The sequence below is a fragment of the Dendropsophus ebraccatus genome, chromosome 11 (assembly GCF_027789765.1).
Source record: "Dendropsophus ebraccatus isolate aDenEbr1 chromosome 11, aDenEbr1.pat, whole genome shotgun sequence".
NCBI lineage: Eukaryota > Metazoa > Chordata > Amphibia > Anura > Hylidae > Dendropsophus > Dendropsophus ebraccatus.
Window position 1 is genome coordinate 48429776 of NC_091464.1, and position 26038 is coordinate 48455813.

General features: G+C 40.5%; 1 protein-coding gene across 1 annotated transcript in view; it reads left to right on the plus strand.

Moving 5' to 3' along the window:
* ITGAE (integrin subunit alpha E) overlaps positions 1-26038 on the plus strand; it is a 64007-nt gene that overhangs the window by 6306 nt on the left and 31663 nt on the right. The window contains exons 3-13 of the mRNA XM_069944806.1: positions 6819-6943; positions 8004-8074; positions 12481-12607; positions 13562-13696; positions 17369-17470; positions 20715-20830; positions 21209-21363; positions 22633-22786; positions 22941-23088; positions 25298-25365; positions 25882-26023. Of these exons, the coding sequence (XP_069800907.1) occupies positions 6819-6943; positions 8004-8074; positions 12481-12607; positions 13562-13696; positions 17369-17470; positions 20715-20830; positions 21209-21363; positions 22633-22786; positions 22941-23088; positions 25298-25365; positions 25882-26023 (1343 nt within the window). The remainder of the gene's footprint in view (positions 1-6818; positions 6944-8003; positions 8075-12480; positions 12608-13561; positions 13697-17368; positions 17471-20714; positions 20831-21208; positions 21364-22632; positions 22787-22940; positions 23089-25297; positions 25366-25881; positions 26024-26038) is intronic.

A 26038-nucleotide genomic window follows, 5' to 3' on the forward strand; every position in this document is an offset into this window, starting at 1 on the left:
AAATAGTTTTTAATGGTCTGTTAGCATTTTGGCTTTAATAAAAACTAACTTTTGTACATGTTTGCTTCAGTCAGCATCCGTTTGCATATCAGTTTATATTCCATTTTGGTTTCTCACTTCTCCTGCACATGCTCTGTGATGACGGATAACTTGCAAACAGACTTGAACAGAAACACTTTCGTTTAGGCCCATCATTATTGACTATAATGAAAGAAGGGCTTTGTATGTTTAACATCAGTTTTTAAAACCAGCGGAAAAAAAAGGTGCATGAACAAATTATGTCCGTCCAAAAAGTGAATGTGATTTTCCTCTAAAAGCTTAACTGATCTTGTGACCTTACACACTGGGCTGAGCTGCAGTGAAGTTAGTTGGTTCCTTTAGATATAAGACAACATAATTTCACACTCACAAAAGTTAAAGCTTCAGTATACCAGAATGCCCACAAAGGTTAAAAATTGGGACAAAGAAGTAAAGTCATAGAACAAGAAGCTGCACTGACAGAAGCAGAAATAAGAACTGGGCGTGTTAACCTCGTTCTCTGCATTTGTCAGAACACAACATGTGGCTACCACTTATGGTATCTTACAATTCTTTCCTACAACAAGAGTTAAAATTAAATCATTTTAACTCATTATTATGCAGAATCCTTTAACCTCTTAATGCACTGGACTGTACTGTACAATGGAGCGTTTGAAGACAAGCTCAAAAGCAGAGCTTATGTCATAGTGCCAACACTCACAGCTATTGACTGACAAGGGCAATCTTGCCATGTCAGTCATTTAACCATTTAAATGCCATAATAAATGATCAGTTATCATGGTATTTGAATGGCTTATTAACCTTTTAATCCTGAGGTTTGGGGCCTCAGGTTCCAGCCGTGAGACCTGCTGTGTTCCTGCTGTCTGTGGTTCCAGCCATGTGTCCTGCTGTGTCCCAGCTTGCCTGTGGCTATGCCATTCCACTACACAGAGATAAGGATGCAATATAAGTAATGTATGTGAGCAAAGTTTACATGTGCTGAAGAAACAATTTGATTTCTTTTTCTACAAATAAATTAGAATGATAAATTATGACATTATGACAATGTTCCTGGTCATTGCTCTCAAGCTTTATATGCGTATGCAAAGTATAATATATTTTATTTATCTCTACAACTCAAGTTGTATCGCTGCACATGTCAGAAATGTAAAACTTGTCATTATGGCTGCAACTCTGCAAGATATCCAGGAAGGGTTAAAGGCAGAATATACTTTAAGCATTTCATGTTACAGATGTATTGGTGTAGTTGTGTAAATGTTGTGGTTTGTTTCTTTTGTGTCTTGTTATTCAAAGTTACCAGCTTGCGGTCTTGCTCAAGTAGCTATGAAAATAGAAATGATATGAGAAGCTGAAAGGCCAGAGCTTGTGGAATTTCTGGGTCCTAAAAAAGCTCTTCTGCGTAACGATGGCAGACGTAGCAGAGAGTGTGTCATCAGAAAATGACAGCATCTCTCTATGGAATTACCTCTTCACAGGTCACAGAGTTTGCTCAGAAATGTTTCATATTCCTCTTAAAGGCACAGACTCTGTCTATTGTCATCTATGTCTATGAGTCTTGATATAAAGCGTGTTACTAAATGCTTTTAAACATAGCTTAGGGAAGATGACAGAACAATCAGCCCCCATAACAATGTCCAAAAATAGAAAGAAAGAAAAAAAATGACAGTCAGAAAATAGAATTTTTTTTTATTCTAATCAGTAAAAGAAAATTTAGGTGATACATTCCCTTTAACCAGCTTTTCATTGCAACTGCGCTAAAAAGAACTGAATTCTCGACAGTCTTTGGGATGTTGACATTTTGGTGAGGCAGTCTAAATATTTGACATATTGTATACTGACTGCAGTGTAGACTAAGGGCCCTATTCCACGGGACAATTGTCGTTCGCATAATCATTAATGATAAACGATTTCAAACGAACAGCCTGAAATCGTTTACCCATTTACATGGAACGATAATTGTTACTTATGATCGTTCTTGCGGTCGTCTTGTCCTCGCTATTGCGTTCGGCACTACTGCGAACGACCGAACGTCTTATTCAATGCGAACGATTTGCGAAAGAGCAACGGTAAAAATAGGTCCAGGTCTTATTAAACGATGAATGATTTCTCATTCATCGTTTAATCGTTAACTACTATTCAACCGAGCGATTATTGTTTAGATCCGAACGATGTAACGATAATTCGAACGATAATCGTCCCGTGGAATAGGGCCCTAACTGTGACACAAATAAGTAGTGAATCTTACACAACATTGAAAGGTGTGTAGAAAGTTGAACCCTTTTTGAAGGCTTCTATGAAGATTTTATTTTAAGACTATGCATCCACACCGTAAAATAATAGAAATATAAAAGAAAAAAAAAAGAAAGACTTTCCCATTGACTTCAAGTAGCATATGTAATAGGAAATGTGTGACTGACAGCTGATTAAAAGGAAAGGCTGCACCTGGCCACACAATTATCGAGCAGATCAGCACCTATTGCATGGCGGGTCAGGCAGTCTAGTACGGCCTTTACACCATCACTACTAAATAGGCTGTGGCACTATATGTAGAGACACACCCCAACTGATAACATCAAGGTGCCAATTTATTCATTCTAGAAGTAAAAACAGAGAAAAAGCACAATACAGATTTCTAATAAAAGGTTTTTCTGAAATTTGATCCTCATGCATTTATTACAACAGTTGTCAGACAGATTCTAGGGCATCTGCTAGAGACTCAACCTTTCTTTAACTGTTGTTAGGGGAATTCTTTCTCTAGCAGCAGAGAGATCAAGACAGAACACAGGAAGTTGATAGCGTTGAGCACTGGAGCTGTGAGCACCCCTTTTGGTTTGTACTTCATAAAGAGTAGTGATGAGTGAGTACTAAAATGCTCGGGTGCTCGTTACTCGAGACGAATATCTCCCGATACTCGAGTGCTCGTTTTGAGTAACGAACCCCATTGAAGTCAATGGGAGACTCAAGCATTTTTGCAGGGGACCCAAGTTCGGTAGGGGGAAGGTCGTGTGAAAACCTGTTAACCTCAGAAAATGATTGAAACACTACGGAAATGGACAGGAAACAGCAGGGGCAGAATGTATGCATGCCTCTGAGGCTGCCTAATGGCACCATTATGTCTAATTCTGTGCAACAGCCTGGTTAAAACAGAGGTAGGCATATGGACCACCCAAAAAACTCAGCCTGACACAGCATGGCAGTGAGAACACAGGGAACCATTAACAGAGGTAGCATAGCATGAACCAGCCAAAAATTTGAGCCTGACACAGCATGGCGGTGAGGACAGAGTGAACAAGGTAGAAGTGGTAGCCAGTCAGCTTTCCAAAAATTATACCAGACCTAGCATGGCAGTGAGCACACAGAGAACCATTAAAAGTGAGTGAGGAAGCAAGTGAGCCTCCCAAAAATTAGGCCAGACACAGCATGGTATTGAGCACACAGAGAACTCCTGGGAGCAGCAGTAGTCAACATGGAGGCAAGGGCAGGCACACCAGTAGTCAACATGGATGCCAGTAAAGGCCCAGCGGTAGTCAACATGGATGCCAGTGAAGGCCCAGCAATAGCCAACATGGAAGCAAGGGCAGGCACAGCAGTAGTCAACATGGATGTCCATTACTGCTTTGGTAATTCCTGCCTTAAAAATGACTACAACATTGAAAAAAGGTAGAAGTAACTGGTGAAAGAATGGCATAGGACACCCGTAAGATAAGATGACATCCACAGATAATATGGTTTGAAATGGACAAGACAAGGAAGTAAGGGCAGGCACAGCAGTAGTCAACATGGATGCCAGTAAAGGCCCAGCAGTAGTCAATATGCCAGTTAAGGCCCAGCAGTAGCCAATAAGTAGCCTTCTACCCCCAGCACCCTTTCAATTTTCAATTTGACTGTAGCAGTTGGGTTAACATTCTATTGAAGTTTTATGCAGGTGTACTACAAATCCCAGCAATACAGTGTAGTACCCACTAGTTTAGGGGGGGCTGTACGGTACAATGTGGTAGTGGCTGGACCTAGATACACACTGTGATACCCCCTTACAACGAGCATTGAAGTTTTTTTAATGTGTACTACAAATCCCAGCAATACAGTGTAGTACCCCCTAATTTAGGGGGTACTGTACGGTACTATCAGGTACTGGCTGGACCTAGATACACGCTGTGATACCCCCTTACAATGAGCAGTGAAGTTTTATAAAGGTGTACTACAAATCCCAGCAATCCAATGTAGTACAGCAGGACCACCAGCCCCAAAATCAAAAAAGAGTACACTGAGAACTTCTTAGGGGTCTGTATGCAACACCTAATGTTCCCTTTCTGCCAGCAGCCGGTCACCACAGTGTGCTGGTTAGATTGTGGTAGCAGCACTGCAAGTCCCAGCCAGCAGTCTGTAGTAATACTATTAAAAAATGATTTGAAGCCCTGGAAAGGGCTGTTTGTTTGTATTACTAGTATTCCCTGCCTACTGGAAAGCTAAATCCTACACTGACGCTCTCCCTGAGAAGCAGCAGCTCTGTTCCTAATCTCTCACAGCATGTGTCTGAAGCGAGCACTACCGGCTGCGCGTTTTATATGGCAGGGTCATCTGATCTGGCCAACCAATCGCTGCTATCGACATGTATGGGTCCCACGTGATCGCAGGATTTACCAAAGAGTCTCCTGCATGTTTATTGGCTGAGAAATAGCGCACAAATTTACAGGAAACGGATGATGAGATTTTCTCAAGTATCAAGCATACTCGCTCATCACTAATAAAGAGGTATCTAGGATTTGAAAAAAAAAAATAAAGATATTTTCTTCAATAAACATCACCACTCTCATCCTAACTTTGTGGTATTACAGCTCAGTTCTATTGTACTGAATAGAGCAAAGTTGTAGTACCACACAAGCCTGAGAATATGGGTGGAACAGTTTTTTTTAGAAGCTGTTCTGGAATGTTTTAAACCTGGATAACCCCTTAAAATAACTATATAGTTGTGATCTCAGAAATTGTTAGTTGTGTTGTAGGTTGTGTTTAAAGTGTCCCCGTCGTTGTAACTTTCAAAATGTAAATCAACAGTAGATGTGAAATAAAGCAAGTTTTCCATTTACATTCACTATTATTTATTTTATTTATTTATTTTAGTTCTCATGCTTTAAAACAAAGCTTTACTTGTATCTAGGTTGGTTGAAAAATGAGACTAAATGCAAGACGTCCCGGCCAGTACAGAGTGTCATGTCTCACTACGTCCATCAGTCATATGACTGCCTTCTCTATTAGCGCTCAGATGGTCATCTGTGCTCACACAGTAGGCAATCATTTGAGTGACAGATACATTGAACCACGACACTCTGTACTGGCCAGGACTTCCTGTATTTAGTCCCTATTTTTCAACCAACACAGGACTAAAATGCTGCCTTCAGGAGACTGGACCTGCAGAAATGCGTTACATGATTACTGTCATTTTTAATAACTCTTGATATGTTATCCGACATATGAAAAGTTACTGATCGTACCAGGTCTTCATCCTGATACCTAATGTGATCCCAAAATACAGCCAGTAGGAGAGTGCAACATTGCGCTCCACTCCCTGACGGGTAGAACATCAAGCTTGTTTGCTTTATTAATGTCTATAGAGCTAAGGAGCTAAAATCTCCCCCTGCTGTATTTAGAGATCGCAGTAGGTCTCAGGATTGAGACACAGTGCGATCAGTAACTTTTGTTTTGTCTAATGACTTGTCAAAAGTTACTGCAATTGACAGTAACACTTTAAGGATCTGCTAATTTATCCTAAGGCTTTTTGATAAAAGTGATCTCACATCTTAGACTTGTCTAGCTTTTTATTTGTCTTTGTTTGATAAAATATCTACACATTTTGTCACTCACCATATTACTATGCAGCCTGCTGATATATATTGAAAGCATCTGGTTTGTCTGACACATAAAAGATAACATAAATGCTTATGGCAGCGGTAAGACAGCCACATCCTGTCTAATTCTGAAATGGTTTAAATTACTTTAGAAACTGAACCTTGTAGACCTTTATATAGAAGTTCACACTATGAAGATTGGCGGGAACTACAGTTCCTCAGCCCACTCTTTTCCTAAGTAAGGTATATCTAAGTAAGGTCAAATCTTCAAACATGTAACCTATTCTGTGTAAGTCGAAATCAAGAAAACGCTTGCCAAGAGAATTTTCTTTATTTCAGGATTGTCATATTGGATAATCTCTTGGTCACCGATCATTTTTCTAGGCTACAAATTTCTAGTTCCTAAAAGTATTGTTTGCATATTAACAAAGCCTGTAAAGCAGATGTGGTTTAAACCAAACAAGGAATTGGGAAATCCTCACTTTCCTCCCACGGTCTACGTCTACAACTGGCAGACGTGGTTGCCCAATGCTTCACTAAAGCCCCTATTACATTGGCCAATTTTCACATCAAGTGTGCTCATCGTTCCCCTGCCTGCTGCCGGTGCTATTACACGTGCCGATAGCAAGCAGGTAAGTGGGGGAGGGGGGCTGCCCGAGCGATCGGTATTACATGGAGCGGCAGCAGCAGATTGTTGCTTTCGTGGTCGTTTGTCTTTCAACATGCTGAAAGACACTGAAAGACAACTATCAGCCGACATCGTACATATCGGCTAATCATTGCCTTTTATTACACAAAGCGATTATTGGCCGTAATGGCCGATAATCGCTTGGTGTAATAGGACCTTAAAGCTTAGCATTATATTATATCATTGTCACTATAAATACTTTGAGTGTTCATATTGTCTAGTGATGTCTTCCATTCTTTTCTTTGCAGGGTTTATGTTTTCTCGCCATTAAAGGATCCTGAAAGCAGAACGTTTGAAGGGCTATATAAATGTGAACTTAAAGACAATGATCCACATCTGCAATGTAAAATGGAGAACATTAAACTGCCAAAAGGTATCCCCTATCTCCCAGACATGCCTTATCTTTCTATGACCTCCTGAGCCATTAAAAATATTTATGTATGGATCACAAAAGTGCAATTTGAACCAAATGAAAGCACCAGTGTTTACTGATGTGTCTAGTCTTACCTTTCCGTGAACGCAAAATGGTTAATTTACATATCAATGGGTAAGATAGATCAGCTAACACAGTGTCAAACGCTGCCTGTTCTGCCAGACATAACACAGATCCGAACATAGACTTGGTCACCTGAAAATACTGGCAATTTAGATTACATTGTCAGTCCCATTGAATTCCAATAGTTTCCTCTGAATCAAAATGCTAACATTTATAGTACATGTGGTTATTCCTAATGGGGGAGATTTATCAAACATGGTGTAAAGTGAAACTGGCTCAGATGCCCCTAGCAACCAATCAGATTCCACTTTTCATTCCTCACAGACTCTTTGGAAAATGAAAGGTGGAATCTGATTGGTTGCTAGGGGCGACTGGGCCAGTTTCACTTTACACCAAGTTTGATAAATCACCCCCAATATATTTATTTCTGCTGGGAGACAACACATGATGTCACCTGGGCTGATTTAGTTACCCGCATCACTGTATAAAGGTCCCATGCAGCTCGCGGCATTTACCGGCCATGGCAGCAGCAGCTTTATACAAGAGAAAATGAAGTTTTATTTCCCGGGCACACGGCAGGCAGAGGCGGGCAGGCAGTCATCTGGGCAGCTCCCTGTCCGTGTGTAGTCACTGCTGTCTGCCTGTCAGCATGCTAGGAGGGGATTATTGATAGGCAGAGAGGCTAATAACTGTGCAGAGGTGGCTGCAAGGAGCATTGTGTGCCATTAAAAAGGCTACATGACTTCCTGCAGGACATACTCCATCTGATAAGTACTGGAAGGCTTCAGGTTTTTAAACAGAATTAATTTAGAAGTTGTATTTTTTTCTCAGGAGTTCCTTTTAAATCTGATGAGCTCTGGTATGAGTAACATAGACAATAAATAATTCTATCTTTAGCTAATTTGAAACTTCATTTACATAGATCTCTTATTTCTAGGACAAGACCAGATACAAAAAATTGTCCCATATCCAATTGTTTCTCAAGTCAGAAATTCGGACAGCTTTATGGTAGGTTGTTCCAATCACCTCAATGTTATTTTTGGTCAGTCTATAACCTCCTCCTTTAGTCTACATTCACACTATTTATGCAGTATGTTTTTTGATCAAGACAATATAAGTCACAGATAATCAGCTCCCCATCCATGCACTATGATAATCAGCTCCCCATCCATGGGCTTGTGTTTGCACACAACAGAAGAACTGGACTTCACTTGTAACCGTTATTTCTGGGTCCTAACTGTGGCTTCAGTACTCAGATATCCCCAGGACTGTATGATAAACAAATGGTTGCAAGCAAAGGCAAAGCCTGTATCAATGCTAGTGGTTAGAAAATAAACAAACAATAGAAACTCACCACCTACTGATGATGTATAATCGATTGATGGATCACATGTATTCCTAATCTTTTGCTATATTTTTCCTAAACACTAAACCTTAAATCAGACACCAATAAGCCTCACTGTCCCTACAAATATTCTTTTGATTAACCTTACCTGTGAACTCACCCTAGAACTAGGACCCAGAGACAAGACCAAGACTGCAAGGAAATTAAGGAAATAAGCGGCTAGGTAACTGAGACAAAGAAGTAACTGCAAATACAGACACAAAGACTACATAAAAATGAAACGAGAACTAACCTCAAAACTAGACAAGAATAAAGTGCTAGAGACCACAAGAAATGCAGTAAACACATTCACAGAAAATACACTATAATCTGCATCATACTGCAAAATCCAAGAATCTTAAGAGAGACTTAAGCCGCTATTACACATGGCGACGAGAGGAAGCAAGCAAGCGCTGACCTGTCAGGTCATTGTTTGCTTGCTCCTCGTCCCCCATTCGCTGCCAGCGCTATTAAACGTGTCGGCAGCGAACCCTATTCCACGGAGCGACGGCAGCAGATCGCTGCTATCCAGCAGCGCTTACATTACATAGATGCAGGGCAACCTCTAGAGCAGTCATGTGAAACTCTGGCCCATGGTGACAATTTTTTTGGCCCGCCATGCAATTCAGAATTTGAATTAAATCTGGCCTGCCATGGTTACAATAGACAAGAGACCATTGGGGAGGGCTGGCTACTATATAAGAGACTATGAGGAGGGCTGGCTACTATATGAGACTACTGGGGAGAGCTGGCTACTATATGAGACTACTGAGGAGGGCTGGCTACTATATGAGACTACTGGGGAGAGCTGGCTACTATATGGGCCCTATTCCACCGGACGATTATCGTTAGCATAATCGTTAACGATTAACGATCTCAAACGACCGCTATTGCGAAAGACCTGAAAACGTTCACTCATTTCCATGGAACGATAATCGTTACTTATGATCGTAATTGCGATCGTTTCCTCTTCCGTATTTCTTCGCTATTGCGTTCGTATCTATTGCGAACGACCGAACGATGTCTTATTCAATGCGAACGATTTGCGAACGTTTTGCGAACGAGCAACGATAAAAATAGGTCCAGGTCTTATAAAGCGATCAACGATTTCTCGTTCGGTCGTTAATCGTTACTGCATTTCAACCGAACGATTATCATATAGATTCGAACGATTTAACGATAATCTGAACGATAATCGTCCGGTGGAATAGGGCCCTATGAGACTACTGGGGAGGGCTGGTTACTATATGAGACTACTGGGGAGGACTGGCTACTATATGAGACTACTGGGAAGGGCTGGTTACTATATGAGACTACTGGGGAGGGCTGGCTACTATATTAGACTATGGGGAGGGCTGGCTACTATATTAGACTATGGGGAGGGCTGGCTACTATATGAGACTACTGGGGAGGGCTGGTTACTATATGAGACTACTGGGGAGGGCTGGCTACTATATGAGACTACTGGGGAGGGCTGGCTACTATATGAGACTACTTTGGAGGGCTGGCTACTATATAAGAGACTATAAGGGAGGGCTGGCTACTATATGAGACTATTGGGGAGGGCTGGCTACTATATAAGAAACTATGGGGGAGGGCTGGCCAGTTTCACTTTACACTATGTTTGATAAATCTCCCCCATTATGTGTAGAGATATTGGGGGAGATTTATCAAACATGGTGTAAAGTGAAACTAGCTCAGTTGCCCCTAGCAACCAATCAGATTTCACGTTTCATTCCTCACAGACTCTTTGGAAAATGAAAGGTGGAATCTGACTGGTTGCTAGGGGCAACTGGCCCAGTTTCACTATACACCATGTTTGATAAATCACCCCCAATATATTTATATATTTGTAAGACAACATATGATGTCATCTGGGCTGATTTAGTTACCTGCATCACTGTATAAAGGTCCTATAGGTCCTATAGGTCCTATAGTCTATATAAGAGACTATAGGGGAGGGCTGGCTACTATATAAGAGACTATGGGGAGGGCTGGCTACTATATAAGAGACTATGGGGGAGGGCTGGCTACTATATGAGACTATTGGGGAAGGCTGGCTACTATATAAGAGACTATGGGGGAGGGACTGCTACTATATAAGAGACTATGGGGGAGGGCTGGCTACTATATGAGACTATTAACATACTTTAAGGTTTTAATAATGTCCCCCATTTCTCTTCTTTCTTCCAGATTATACAGATTCAAATCCTTAAGTCTTTCCTGATATGTTTTATACCTCACACCCTCTACCATTTTTGTAGCCCGTCTTTGGACCCATTCTATTTTATCGATATCTGAAACAAAGCATAAAAAAGATATATATCAAACACAGCATCTCCCACATTATACTACCCACAGCCCTCACATACTCAGCAGCAGGGAAGACTTGGCAATTTTGCTTTGATGCTTGGTTTTATTCCATTAAATAAATATTTCAATATATTTGTGACTCCTAGTGGACAATGCTATAATACAAAGCTAGGAACACAGACTCAAAAACTATACCTACTCTTGTGATATTTGAGTTTTAGGAGACTTTAATGCTCTACATTTGTGACTTATCAACAAAATCACATATACTGTATTCATGTGTTACAGGCGTTAAACCTACAATTGTTACCAGTGGCTTGCTCCAAATACATCAGAGAGATGACATAGATTTTGGGGGCTTATGACACACTTTTGAATTTTGAGAGCAGTTGTCATATATGTATCAAAGTCTAAAGAAATGATAGCTTATGAAAATACAGCACATTTAGGTTATATCAATTCTAGAGCAGCTTAAATTTACAATGTATCTGTGGGGCACATTTGTGAAAGTCTCCCATGCTAGTCACTTAAAGGTTTGGATACTGCTCTTGTGGTGTCTAAGCAGTTTTCTCAGCTCCCTTTGACTTTACCAGCAGAGCATTGATCTAACAGATCAATGCAATGCAAATGCATTTATCTATGTAAGCAATAAAATTAGTACTTATAATAGGCCTAGAGGGCAAAAAAGTGAAAAATCTTAAAAAATAAAAATAAAAAATCAAATACCCCCTTTTTGGTATTGCTGTATGTGTAATAGTTCAAACTATTAAAGCGCCTCTGTACTCACAATCTGACCCCCCCCCCCCAAACCACATGTACCTTTGGATAGCTGCTTTCAATCCAAGATCTGTCCTGGGGTCCGTTCGGCAGGTGATGCAGTTATTGTCCCAAAAAACAACTTTTAAACTTGCAGCTCCGTGCCCAATGGGAGTATCTGTGCCCTAACTTTGCACCACCCCTCCGTCCCTCCTCCCCACCCTCTTCATCATTAGGAATGCAACTGGAATATTTTTTTTCCATACTGAATATTGCACAGGTCCTTAACGATCCAGCCCATATGCCGTGCTGCCACAGGTGGGGAATAGGAGGCAATCTGCCTGGATCATTCCTAATGATGAGGAGGGCGGGAAGGAGGGACAGAGAAGTTGTACCAGCCTAATGCATACGCAATCTAAGCCCCGGCCATTGGGCATGGGGCTGCCAGTTTAAACGTTGTTTTTTAGGGCAATAACTGCATCACCTGCCGAACGGACCCCAGGACAGATCTTGGATTAAAAGAAGCTATCCGAAGGTACAAGCAGTTTGGGGGGTCAGATTGTGGGTACAGAGTCTGTCGCTTTAAGGTATAGCAAAAGTGAATCCACATGGTCAACAGCATAAATACAGAGAAATGCAAATTACAAAATTACTGATTTTTGGACACATCAAATCACAGAAAAAAGGAATAAAAACAAATCAAAACGTCACATATTCGCAAGTGGGCTACTGACAAAATCACAGTTCAGGGCACAAAATAATGATCCCTCACACAGCTCCTGGAAAAAATAAGCCTACATAAAGCTGTCAGTGGAAAATATTATTGGTCTTAGAATGCCAAAACTGTAAATTTGTGGGATGGGGAAAGGGTTTAAATCTAAATCCTCCTGATTTTGGCATGCTACATAATACTATAGCCTCCAGTTGAACCTCTTTGAAATATTCCTTTACTTTCATGCAGACTTGCCAGCAGTTCAAGAGACGGAAACAGAAAACCACAACTGGTGAATTAAATGGAGATTGTTCACTACGTATCAATGAAAATGGCTTTTTAAAGGAGCAGGTTTATCCAGATCTTGCAACAACTGGTATGTTTGGGCTTCTAAATGTGAATCAGTGTTAGGCCTTGTCTACATCAAAATTGGTGCCTCCTAGGCACAGATATATAGGTAGAATCTGAAAATTGGCTGCTAATATATCTAAGCCCCAGATGGGCACGGGCACCATTCAAATGTGCTATAGACATATATCAGTAGGTTAGAAACTTCTATCCAACAATATGCCTTCTGAGGAAGACAATGCTTTTCAGTCCCAGCCGAAACTCATATGTGCTTGAAAAATGACCCAAATGTAGTTACTAGCTGTCTAAGTTTGGGTCATTGAATTGAATTGAATGTCACCCACACAGAACTATATACATTATATATATATATATATATATATATATACAGGCATGAATTGTGGTGTGAACCTAGTCATAGATTTTTATAAATGTCATGTTGTCTACAGCAAACAATTTACTTCATTTTTACTTCATGAAGCTGTGAGACACAAAGAATATTTCTCAGAAACAGATTTCTTATAGAAACCCAATGTATAAAACATGGTTTCAAAGTGAAGTGGGATAGGAGCTAAGGACTACATTGGTGGGTTCATCAGCATCCCTGAAAGATGCTCGAACAGGGGATGTTTACTCCTTGTCCTTTTGATGGTTGCAGTGGGGAAGATTTAGATGGATTGATAACTAAGCAAGCACTTGCAAATCTTGTTAAATGAGGTTTTATTGTTGGGTGGTGCGCCAGTGGTTTTTGATAACCTTTTATGTCGATAGTAGTGAAATATGGATAGTGGAGAAAATATGATTATTCCAGTCATGTATGCCAAAATGGAGCTTACACCTATTCTGTTGGCGCTATACAAATAAATATATTGTTATTATTATACAAAATTCAGTTTCTTGTTTAAATTGTGGTTTTCTCTATAGGGCACTTTGATCCAGGCTTGGTTATAATGTAGATTTTATACTCTTATATCTCATGCAGTGTTTGAATTTTTGGAGAAAAAAAAGGACAACGGCAATAAAAACAACAACAATAACAACAACAACAGTAATAATGATGACAACAACAATAGTAACGACGACAACACTACCATGGATGGACTACTACTAAATAAAGGTGAATGATGTCAGGGGCTAGTGCTTGGAATCTTGAGACATAATGTAAAAACTGTAAATCTCTTTTAGAAGTGTGTAGTCTCTTGTATTAGGGTCTTGGTCACATGCATTTAATGCAATACTGCATTTACCAACCCCCCCTCCACCCAAACTGCTGGTACCATCCGTTTGAGAGTAAATCCTTACCTTGGTTAGGGTAAAAAAAGATTTTTAATCTGCAGCAGCCGAGTCAATGTGTTGTGGCCTAGAGTGTCTTTGCCCTAGGCCTGTGATGTCTCTCCTTTCTTTGTCTCTCCCTCTTCATCATTAGGAACGCCCCTGGATAGGATTTCTCCTATTCATTACTTGTCTAACCAGTGCACATGTGCCTTTACAATCCGAAGCGGCACATATGTAGTTTCAGACATGCAATGAATAAGAAAAATCCTGCCGGGGCGTTCCTAATGATAAGGAGGGAGGGCAGGGAGAAAGGAGAGACGTCACAGACCTAGGGCAAAGACACTGTAGGCCACACCACAAAGACTCGGCTGCTGCAGATTAACAAATATTTTTTTACTCTAACCAAGCCACTGGGCACATTTTGAAAGACATGGCCGGGAAGGACTTACTCTCATCAAAGAGATAGTACTTGTGGTTTATTGGGTGGGTTGGTGGATACAGTATTGCTTTAACATTAAGGCTATGTTCCCACACCCTTGAAATGACAGCTGTTTTTCTTGAATGGTTGTCATTTAATAGCAAATAATAGCCATTATTTTATTTATTTTTTTTAAAAAGGGCCTCACTATACAAACAACCGCCATTATTATAAAAAAAAGTTATTTGCCATAAAATGGCGCCTGGCTGATAAAAACAGCCATCATTTCGACAATGTGTAAACATAGCCTCACTGTGTAATTTAATTTGTATTTATAGCTTAGCATAGATTTTTACCTTAATTGATGACCACTATGACTCCTATAGAGGTTTGCTACCAGATTGTTTAAAAACAGCCCGTAATATGGGGTTGATACCCTTGAGTTCTGTACCTTTAAAAAAAAAAAAAAAAAAGTACAGACAGACTTTCAGAGACCCCATTTCACCTCCCCTTCACTGTCCACTGGCCCAGCCAGGAAGGCCCAAGATATTCCAAATCAAGCCTATTCCCCAGGCATCAATCTGCTCTAGGTTGGAGACTAGGGCCTACAGTGAGTTAAAACTTAGTTAATAACTACTGAGGAAAAAGACCACATCATAAGAATAGAAGACTACTCTAAACTGGACAAGCTCATCTCCCACTTTTAGCAGATGATGGTTGGAATTGAAGGTTAAAGGGCTTATCTACCTAAGAGCTAAAAAATAAAATGCTAAAACCAAGCTGATCTTACTCACCAAGTCCCCCTGAGTAATTTCCTGTCTTTCTAGCTGCTGCCATTACTGAGTTACAAGTTTTTCTGAAAGCTGATCTATAACCGAGATAGGAAACTACATTTCCCATCATGCTTCTCCCTGATAAGTCTGTTCGTGTACTCGCCCCCTTAGCTTTCTTTCCTGCCCACTCCTGTAATTACTAGAGATGAGTGAACCAGGTTTGGGTTCGAGTCGATCCGAACCCGAACGTTCAGCATTTGATTAGCTGGGGCTGCTGAATGTGGATAAAGCTCTAAGGTTGTCTGGAAAACATGGATACAGCCAATGACTATATCCATGATTTCCACATAGCCTTAGGGCTTTATCCAAGTTCAGCAGCCACCGCTAATCAAATGCCGAAAGTTTGGGTTCGGATCGACTTGAGCATGCTCGAGGTTCGCTCATCTCTAGTAATTACTATTGCACAGTAAACACAGGACTGTTTTTTTCACTGATTTTGCATCACATCAGGCCAATATGTATTCCATACTAGCTGATGATGTGTACCACCAAAGAACACTTCCTTCACATGGAAGAGATATTTGAGCCCACTACAGATAAATTAATCATTAATAAAGTTTACTTGAAGCAAATGTTATAAACAGACACCATTTAAAAAAAACTAAATTACGTAATATAAACATACAAGGAGGAGGACTACAAAGAACAGACACTACAAACAAAAGGAAAGGGAAAACCGACACGGTTCATGCATGAAATAGTTGGAAAAAAGACTAAAACATGTTTTGGCCAGTTAGTAGCGTATATTACAAAGTGCAATAGTGCAATATGCAATGGACAGACATAACAAAGGCAAAACATGTAGGATAAATCTGAAAATTGGCATAGTTCATACAGGGTTAACTAATCTAAGGTGCTGAAGGTAAATTATAAAGTGCAAATAGTGCTTAATATTCACTAGCAGTCACCTCAGATAAAAACCATAATGGTGATAAATGCCCAAAGTTAGCAGCTAAGTACAAGTATCATGCATGTATGCCGTGCGGCTCCCTTACCCACAGGAACACCCCAACGCCGTTTCGGTACACCCTTCGTCAGGAGGTGTATGATGGGAAGGTGAGGGGAGTATTTACAGAGGGAAAGACCAATCAAACATGTTGCCTCACAAGTGTGTATAGTTTTCCCATCATACACCTCCTGACGAAGGGTGTACCGAAACGGCGTGGGGGTGTTCCTGTGGGTAAGGGAGCCGCACGGCATACATGCATGATACTTGTATTTAGCTGCTAACTTGGGGTATTTATCACCATTATGGTTTTTATCTGAGGTGACTGCTAGTGAATATTAAGCACTATTTGCACTTTATAATTTACCTTCAGCACCTTAGATTAGTTAACCCTGTATGAACTATGCCAATTTTCTGATTTTTCTTACATGTTTTGCCTTTGTTATGTCTGTCCATTGCATATTGCACTATTGCACTTTGTAATATACGCTACTTACTGGCCAAAACATGTTTTAGTCTTTTTTCCAACTATTTCATGCATGAACCGTGTGGCTTTCCCTTTCCTTTTGTTTGTAGTGTCTGTTCTTTGTAGTCCTCCTCCTTGTATGTTTATATTACGTAATTTAGTTTTTTTTTTAAATGGTGTCTGCTTATAACATTTGCTTCAAATAAACTTTATTAATGATTAATTTATCTGTAGTGGGCTCCAATATCTCTTCCATGTGAAGGAAGTGTTCTTTGGTGGTATATATGTAATAAATTATGGGTTTGAGCATTTATTGGGTGTCCCTTGTAGACTAAAGAATTTTTTGGTTTTTGGCAAAGGGTCGTTTTTTGGTTTTAGCTGATGATGTAGCAGAGCTGATGCGCGCATGTTGTGATGCATAATGGGCATCTGTTTAACAGGGGTAGGGGTGGGGGTGTAGTGTAGGTTTTGATCTCTGCTTGCTGACTTTGAATGTAAACATTCTAGTTCCATCCAGAACATCTATAACGCTTACAATATGCAGAGCTGTGACACAAAAACAGGTACACATGCCTGCATTCACTGACAGCAAGCAGAGATAGCACTATAACTTTTCATAAGCCAGAAACCTGTCTATATGGCATGTCTCTGTGACATGTCAAAAGTTTTTTAGGGTGACAGCGACACTTTAAAATAAGCACTTTCTTGCATTTAGGCCTCATGGATATGGGTGCTCCATACATTGTCTGCACAGTATTGTAGTCCACCCATTCTTTATCACTGTATGATTAGCAAATCTCATCTCTATGTGTTACCTTAAAGCTGACAATTCTGACTCCTCCTTCTTTTAGGTGTCAATGTAATTGATGAACCACTGGAAACAAAGAAAGGCAAAAGACAAGACTTAAACCATAATAACAATAATAACGTTCCTGGCGATGATGAAGAGGGTGGTAGGTGTTTCTCTGTGAGCTGTTTACTTTATTCACTATGTTTCACATCCCTTTTTATACATCTAGATTTGTCAGTTTTACCTATTTACATGCTGACTGTAGAAGTGGATACAGTGCTACCACATATAAACTCAGCAAATAACTTTGATTATTCATACAGGAATCTTAGGATTATTGCTGAGTAGAGCGAGTGACAGAGCTTCATTCTGATGACCAGTATCATAGTCAGTCAGTATATAACTGGTCTATAGGACCAGTGCAGTTTCTAGGCCAATTTGGCCACAGGACAAATCTAAAAAAAAAGTGCCCCCCCCCCCATCCCCAATTGATAACAGAAAACCACTGATCACTGCTGAGTGAGGTGTGAGGTCTGGGGTGGGGGTGGGGGCTGTGTGACCACAACTCCCTTGTGAATAACAACAACTACAACTTTAGGAATGCCTTACACTTATGAAGCTCTCGGGGTATGCTGGAAGTTGTAGTTTGTGAGGGAACAACCCCTTAAGGTGTCTGTTTATTTGTACTTCAACTTCCAGCATATTCTAAGGACCGTGGACTGGACAGTAAATGCTGGGAGTTGTAGTGTTTGCAGCTGCTGCAGTTAGAGGGTCCCAGGTGCATTGATTTATCATGATTTATGCCTGCAAACAGTTGTAAATCATGGCAGAAATCTATACCTGCTCCGAAGCAGGCGCAGATTCCACTGAATTTATTAAGAGGTGTTTGATCATCATTCATTAATGAGTATTCCTAAAAACGCTCATTCCCCTATGGCCATATAAAAGGCCCAGCGATCAGCTGACAGGCAAGTAAATACTCACTGTGCTGATTGGATATTTTGGGTGGCCATATAAACTAAATGTGTATTTCCAGGAGAAAATACATAGTGCTTGAAAAGAGTGCCCCTTTAGGAGTGACTTTGATACCGCCCCTTTAAGAGCGACTTTGGTACTGCCCCTTTAGGTGTGACTTTGGTACCATACCTTTAAGAGCTAATTTAGCTCAGACTGTTTAAACGCAAATTTGACACAGGCCCTTTAAGAGAGACTTTGGTACATTCCCTTTAAGAGCGACTTTGGTACATTCCCTTTAAGAGCGACTTTGGTACCATCCCTTTAGGAGTTACTTTGGCCCTGTAAGAGTGTATTTGGCACCTGCCCTTTAAGAACAACTTTGGAACGGCCCCTATAAGAACAACTTAGGTACTATCTCTTTAGGAGGGACTTTGGTACCAGCCCTTTAAGAGTGACTTCGATACTGACTTCTTAACGTTGACATCCACAGCAGCCTAGAGTCCAGTTCACTCTACGGAAATTCCGTTCGGAACCCCTGCCACAACATGTCAATTCTTTGAGCAGAGAGGCGCGGAGAGCGGAGGCGTGCAAGGCCTCCTATTGAAACACATAGCAGGCAGGATTCAATTCTGTAGTGTGAATGGAGGTTCATAATGGTAAAGAAAATTGCTTGGTTACCATGACAATCTTGTGGAAATCTGTATTTTTGTCAGTGAGGACGAACCGTTAAGGGCCTGCCATCTTCTACATCTTCTATTGGCCAATTGGGAACTTGACTGCGTGACTGCGTAAATCTTGTCAGGCATTGAGTGAAAGACCTGAGAGTTTCTATTGTCTGCTACATTTCAGCTATTTGCATATGTGCTGTGATTGGCTGGTTAGTCTGTGCTATGTGCTGTTTGAGCTGTGCTAGACATTCTGCCAATAATTCCTATGGGAAATTTTGGGTCTTTAAACAAAAATTTCTCAAAAATAACAAACCCAATTGAAACAAAAAATACTTAGCACACCTGCCAAGGGCTTTGAAATGCAGTTTGAACTGAGTCTGTGCGCAAAGCAGTTTGGGCTGTATTAATTGCAGAAAAAAGCTGAAAGAAGAGAGAATACCGATTACAATATAGTGCTTTTTCAAGCACTATAAATATTGTTTTCCGTTGCTCATGTCCCTGTGTAAACAGGGGATGTGTGGCCAATAGTAATGTATTTAAATGGCTGCACTAACAATAAAGCAGCCTGACTGCACACAACTGCATAATAGACCATGTAAAAATACCCTTACTATAGTAATCTGTCACTTCTTTGGCTCCTTCAGTTTCTCTTCATCAGAAACTTTTTTATTGCAGCAAAGACATATGTTTAACCCTTAGGGCTTATTCACACGTCCTGTAAATTATGGGCCCTACGGATAGGGAAGCCCTGTAATGGAGTGTTTCCCCGCCCAGCATGATGTATCAATATCATGCTGGGAGCGGGGAAACTGTTTGAATCTCTGTGGCACTGTAATGACACAGCTGCTGCCCTGGGCACAAACAATGTCAGCCACTGCTGATGGGTGAGATGGGGGTGGGCGCCCCCTAGCTGTTAACAACCTGTGCCATTGTCTATCCCTCACAGTGCTAAAAACGGCCCTGTATAGGACCATAAGTGGACCATACTGATGGTATATCCCCAGCACATGGTCCACTTGTCTTCAGATCTTGATCAGTGATTCTAGGGGCTCTTTTAGACCTGCAAATTTCTCATCTGTTGAAGCCACAAATGAGTGCCACAAAAATCAGCAGAATTCTGGCTTGTTTTCTGTGCCTTTACACGGAAGGAGAAATAAAGGAGATGGGCTGCACAAATGATTCTTGTATCATTCATGCAGCCCTGGAAACTTACAGCACAAATATGTATATATGTATGCTATCAATTTCTAGATCACAGACAGTAGTCTATGTGGCACAAACGACAATGTGGGAGCCTTTATTTGTTAGTGGCTTTCCACTCTAATGCAGGGAGCCTCTATGTTATCACGGGGGAGTTGGACATCGATTATTTTTAAAGGAATTGTCTCATCATGACAGCCTCTTACTGTAATGAAGCCTGCTTGTGAATCTGTGGGTCTAGCTGCTGAAATGTCCTTTGATGTCTGGCGAGTATTAAATGATGGTCATTTACTGAAAGACCGTCTATATAGTATACAGTAAAGATGGTCAAAGTCTATCAGAGAGGTAACTGTTGATACATTGTGACTTTCCATTCTGACCTATAGAAAGGAGTCTTAAGCCAGGGATACCCTGATATATAAGATATTTTTATTGCTCATTGGGGTAGTCTCTAGGCTAAAATGTAATTTAATTTATTTTTTATGTATTATTAGTGGAAAAAGAAATGTTTTGAAACTTCTTATTAGCTACATTTCTATTTCATACCACATCTATTGTAACCACAGTTTTTAATCTTAACAGGAACGGAGATTGCCATAGTTCTAGATGGATCCGGAAGCATAAAGCCTTATGATTTCCAGAAGGCAAAGGACTTCATATTAAATCTCATTACAAAAATATGGGAAAAATGTTTTGAGGTTTGTAAGATGAAAAGATTTCATGAGAAAGGACAGATAAAGAGAAAAAGATTTTTTTTCTAATGTCATCGAAATGTACATGATTATATAGTTATATGTAACAGTTATACTACTAAGATACTTGGCATATACCAAGTCCTACCATAAGTCAGCCCCCTCCTAACTGAAAAAACGGCCGCTGGCTGTTGGTCCAAAGAGGGCTGCTAAAAAGCTGGACTTTTTTTTGACATTTTTCTCCAAAAGTGCTTTTTTGCCAATTTTGGGGAGCTGCCAAACGAGAGCCATAGGGGCTACAATTAAGTTTGAGGGCTCTTTTAAGAGAATGGCGGGAGTTCTATAAGCCCACCCAGCTTACCTTACCTGTTCTTTCTTTTTCAGTGTCAATTTGCTGTTGTACAGTATGGAGATGTCATACAGACTGAGTTTGATCTTCTGGACAGTCGTAAAGACAGTCTCCTTATTCTTGATAAGGTTAAGGAGATTCAGCAAGTTGGAAAAGTGACAAAAACAGCATCTGCCCTTCTTCATGTTCTGTAAGTAATGTATAAATGCTGGAGTCCATATACACAGCACCTCTGTCAGAATAAAGCTATTGACAGAAGTGCTGTGTATGGGGGGAAGCTGGTATGCAGGGCAGGTGTCCCCCCTGTGGCCCACTTTCCTATGCTCCTGCTATACCTTACAGTCTGTCAGCAGCACTTCTTCCCTTGGAAACACAAATGCCTGGATGTGGTAAAGTAATGTTCCCCAACCAGTTGTTGGCTCTCCAGGTGTTGTTATTAATAAATACTAAAATACTATTGCGCATTTGTGGCACCATCATAGCATTACTAAAACTTGGTACAAGAGTCAAAACCACACCACTGCCAATAAGCCAATGTGTAGGCCATATACTTATTAAGATTTTAATTTTGACTGGTCACAGAGGCTATCCTATATAAGACTGCCTTTCAATGTTTAGACATTTAGCAGCCTAGAGCAGACTACTCCTGTGGTCAAATTGGGCAGCAACTAGGGTCACGCGGAAAGCTTCATCCAAATAACAGGAGATTATCCTCTATGGGGGCTGCATTCCTCTTCAGACTGCCATCGAGATGGAAATGGCAATTCTTGCTGGGGTAGAAACTTAAACTAAGCCTGCAGATCAGCATCTTGTTGGGTGGATGTAGATTGTGTCCTGGGGATGGGGCTCCATAGGAGTTCTGGTTAGGTCCCCTTACACATTGCCATAATTTGAGGCCCCTGAATAGTATATGTCCTGTTATAGATTATGAATGCCCAGACAAAAAATAGGACATGTCATTATTATATGGAAGGTATCTGCAGCCCAGGCTCTGTAGACGTTTATTGGCCTCACAGTCTGTGATTGCTCCAAAATGTACATAGGCCATCAAAGTTTTTTTGCAGTTTGTGGTTTTACAGACTACAAAAGTACACAGAAGGGCCTAAGACTGGAGACTGGAGCGTATATGAGAGTTGGTCAAAAGAAGTGTAAACAATTAAGATTTCCATGCCACTTAGTGACAAGGGCTGCAATGGGAGGAACAGATAGAGTAGTTGTAGTGGTACATTCACTTTAAGGTGGGATAAGAAGCATGTGGAGGCACAAGAGAAAATAAGTTTTCCCAGGAATTGCAGAGTAGACATAGAATCTGCCTATATTGATGGCTCCCCAGCCTTCCCCCTTCAATAAAATAGTTGTTATAAACCATATTTATGAAGTTAGGTTTTGGAGGAATGGACTTGTTAGGTTACCCCCTCCCCCCTACAAATGCAAATTTTTTTTACTACTTATTTTACAGGAACAATATTTTCAATGAAAGTCTTGGATCTAGAGATACAGCCAACAAAATAATCTTGGTAATAACAGATGGAGATATCTTCATGGATCCAGTGAACATAACAACTGTGATAAATAATCCAAAGATGGAGACCATTGAACGATTTATCATTGGGGTTAGTACTAGTAAAGACATGTTAGCAGTTGTCATGTGTAGCAGAGCTGAGTTTGTGTAATGCTTAAAAGAAAATGCAAAAAGTTATACAAAAACACATTAAGAACATTCAAGTATTTCATGGTATTATTTACTATTTTTGGTATTCTCATTAGGTTGGAAAAATCTTTAACGAGACCAATGCCTACAGTCAGCTAAAACTGATAGCTACCGAGGAAAAAGACCACGTCATAAGAGTAGAAGACTATTCCAAACTGGACGGGCTTATTTCCTCCCTGCAGCAGAAGATGGCAGGAATTGAAGGTAAATCAACACTTTAAATGGAATGTGTCATCAGAAAATGACTAAGGCTGGGTTCACACTACCTTTTTGCAAACTGATGCATTTGTGTGCATCCGTTTTAATCTATTTTTCCATTGCCTTTTATTATTAAAAAAAATGGTTTTAAAATGGATCCTTTCATTTAACGAACACAAAAATGAGGCCAACTACGTTTTTGTGTACGTTAAAAAAAAAAACTGATCCGTTTAGACCTGTTTTTTTATTGGAAGTCAATGGAAAAACGGATGAATATGGATGCACACACATGCATCAGTTTTTTTCATCCGTTTAACATCTGTTTTTTGCCTTGTCTGTGGTGATAAGAGGAGGCTGCTGTAATATGGTCTGTACAGCTTGCAGCGACATGTGACACTACTAGAGGAGACAATAGCAGCCCCCTATGGAATGACCTCTTCAAGAGTTACAAAGTGCACTCAGTAATGTTTCACATTAATCTCAAGGGGACAGGGTCTGTCTAATGCCATCTATGTCCACAAGTCTTGCAGAAAAGCATGTCAGTAAATGCTGTTAAAAACAGCACAAGCAAGATGGCAGCCCCCATAACAATGTACAAAAAGTGAAAAAGAGAAAATCAGAAACACAAACCGATTGGAAAAAAAAAGAACCAGTTTTAGTTTCTGACTCTAATCAGTAAAAATTTAGGTGATACATTTACTTTATGTTAAACTATAGAGGAAAGCACAACATCAGTACTTAAAGAGATATTCATTTATTCATTTATGATATAACCACATAAATATCTAATAGATGCTGGTTCTAGCTCTGAGACCCAACAATATCAAGAGTAGAGATCCCCTGACCCCCATCCTTACTAGATCCTGATGTAAGGCGGTGTCCAACCTGGGGCGGTGTCCAACCTATCCTGTGGATAGGGAAAAAGTTAATTATTCCTGGAATACCCCTTTAGGCTGGGTTCACACTATGTATATTTGAGGCTGTATTTGGTCCTCATGTCAGGTCCTCATAGCAACCAAAACCAGGAGTGGATTGAAAACACAGAAAGGATCTGTTCACACAATGTTGAAATTGAGTGGATGGCCGCCATATAACAGTAAATAACGGCCATTATTTCAATACCACAGCCGTTGTTTTAAAATAACAGCAAATATTTGCCATTAAATGACGGCCATCCACTCAAATACAAGATTATGTGAACAGAGCCTTTCTGTGTTTTCAATCCACTCCTGGTTTTGGTTGCTATACAGCCTCACAAATACAGCCTCAAATATACATAGTGTGAACCCAGCCTTAAAGAGGATGTACCACCAGGTACATCCTCTTTAACCTGAAGCCACCGATCGAACGGCGCCGGTGCCGCGGTCCGTTTTCCGGACCGAGGTCCGGTTCCCGTGCACGGTGCTGTTCTACGTACTGGAACCAGCAGGTGCTCAGGCACTGGAGGTAGTCCGGCCCGCCCCAGTGGGAGGGAATTCCCTCCCCTGTATGACGCGGCCCCATTCATTCTAAGGGAGCCGCGTCATGGAGGGGAGGGAATTCCCTCCCATTGGGGGCGGGCAGGCCTACCTCCAGTGCTTGAGCACCGGCCGGTTCCGGTGCATAGTACGGCGCTGTACATGGGAACCGGGCCTCGGTCCGGAAAACGGACTGCGGCACCAGCTTCCCCGTGCCGGCGCCATTCGATCCGTGGCTTCAGGTTAAAGAGGATGTACCTGTAGGTACATCCTCTTTAACTGATTTCAGAAAGTTATATAGATTTGTAATTTACTTCTATTCAAATCTCCAGTCTTTCAGTACTTATCAGTTGCGGTATGTCCTTCAGGAAGTGGTGTATTATTTTCAGTCTTACTCTGCTGTCACCTCTGTCCAAGACAGGAACTGTCAGTAGAGCAGTAGAGAATCCCCATAGAAAACGTTTCCTATTCTGGACAGTTACTGACATGGACAGAGGTGGCAGCAGAGAGCACTGTGGAAGACTGAAAAGAATACACCACTTCCTGCAGGACATATAGCAGCTGGTAAGTACCAGAAGACTTTTAAATAGACTTTTAACATATTCTGCCATGTTTAGTGTTTAAAATGGACTGTGCAAAGCAGACAACTCCTTTAAGAAGTACATTCAATGTGATATTTTTAGCATGTTTAACTATCTACTATTTACCCTTTATTCATTTACAATTGAATAGTAAGGTAAAAATGTATTCCCTTGCAGGTACTAAAGGTGATTCATTGGAATTCGACTTGGCTGAAATCGGCTTTTCAGCACATTTGAAGGATAAGGTATGTGATTATGCAGGTTCAAGAAAAAAAATCAGCAGATAACATGGGATATGAACTATGAACTATACTATTTGTTATTTCCTTCTATTGTGGGAATAGGTCAGCCCAATGACAGATAACAAGCATTAATGCGATACTGTCACTTTAAAAAAAAAACTTTTGACGTGTCCCATGATGTTACTAGATGGAGCCAGGAGAAGCTGATGGCTGAGCGCTTCACTTCTGTACGTCCAGTCTTACTGCAGTCTGATTCTGTAGTAAGTGTGTGAAACCTGACTCCTTCAACTAGACAAGTATAGCAGCAAGCCAGGGAGTGAAACGCCTAGCCTCACACTTCTCTTTCCCCTGACACTACTATTATAACAATAAATCTTCAAAATAACCTTTATTTATATAGCACTATATATATATATATATATATATATATATATATATATATATATATATATATATATATATATATAATACATATAGATTAACCCCTAACATAAAATAAACAACCTTTTATCTGTGCAGAATACATTGGTACTTGGTACAGTTGGTGCCTTTGATTGGTCAGGGGGTATGATGGTGTATTCTACAGCATCTGAGCCACATAAAATACGCTTTCTCAATGAGTCATCCAAGCTTTCAAACACAGTTGACTACAGCTACCTAGGTAAGTACTAAAATA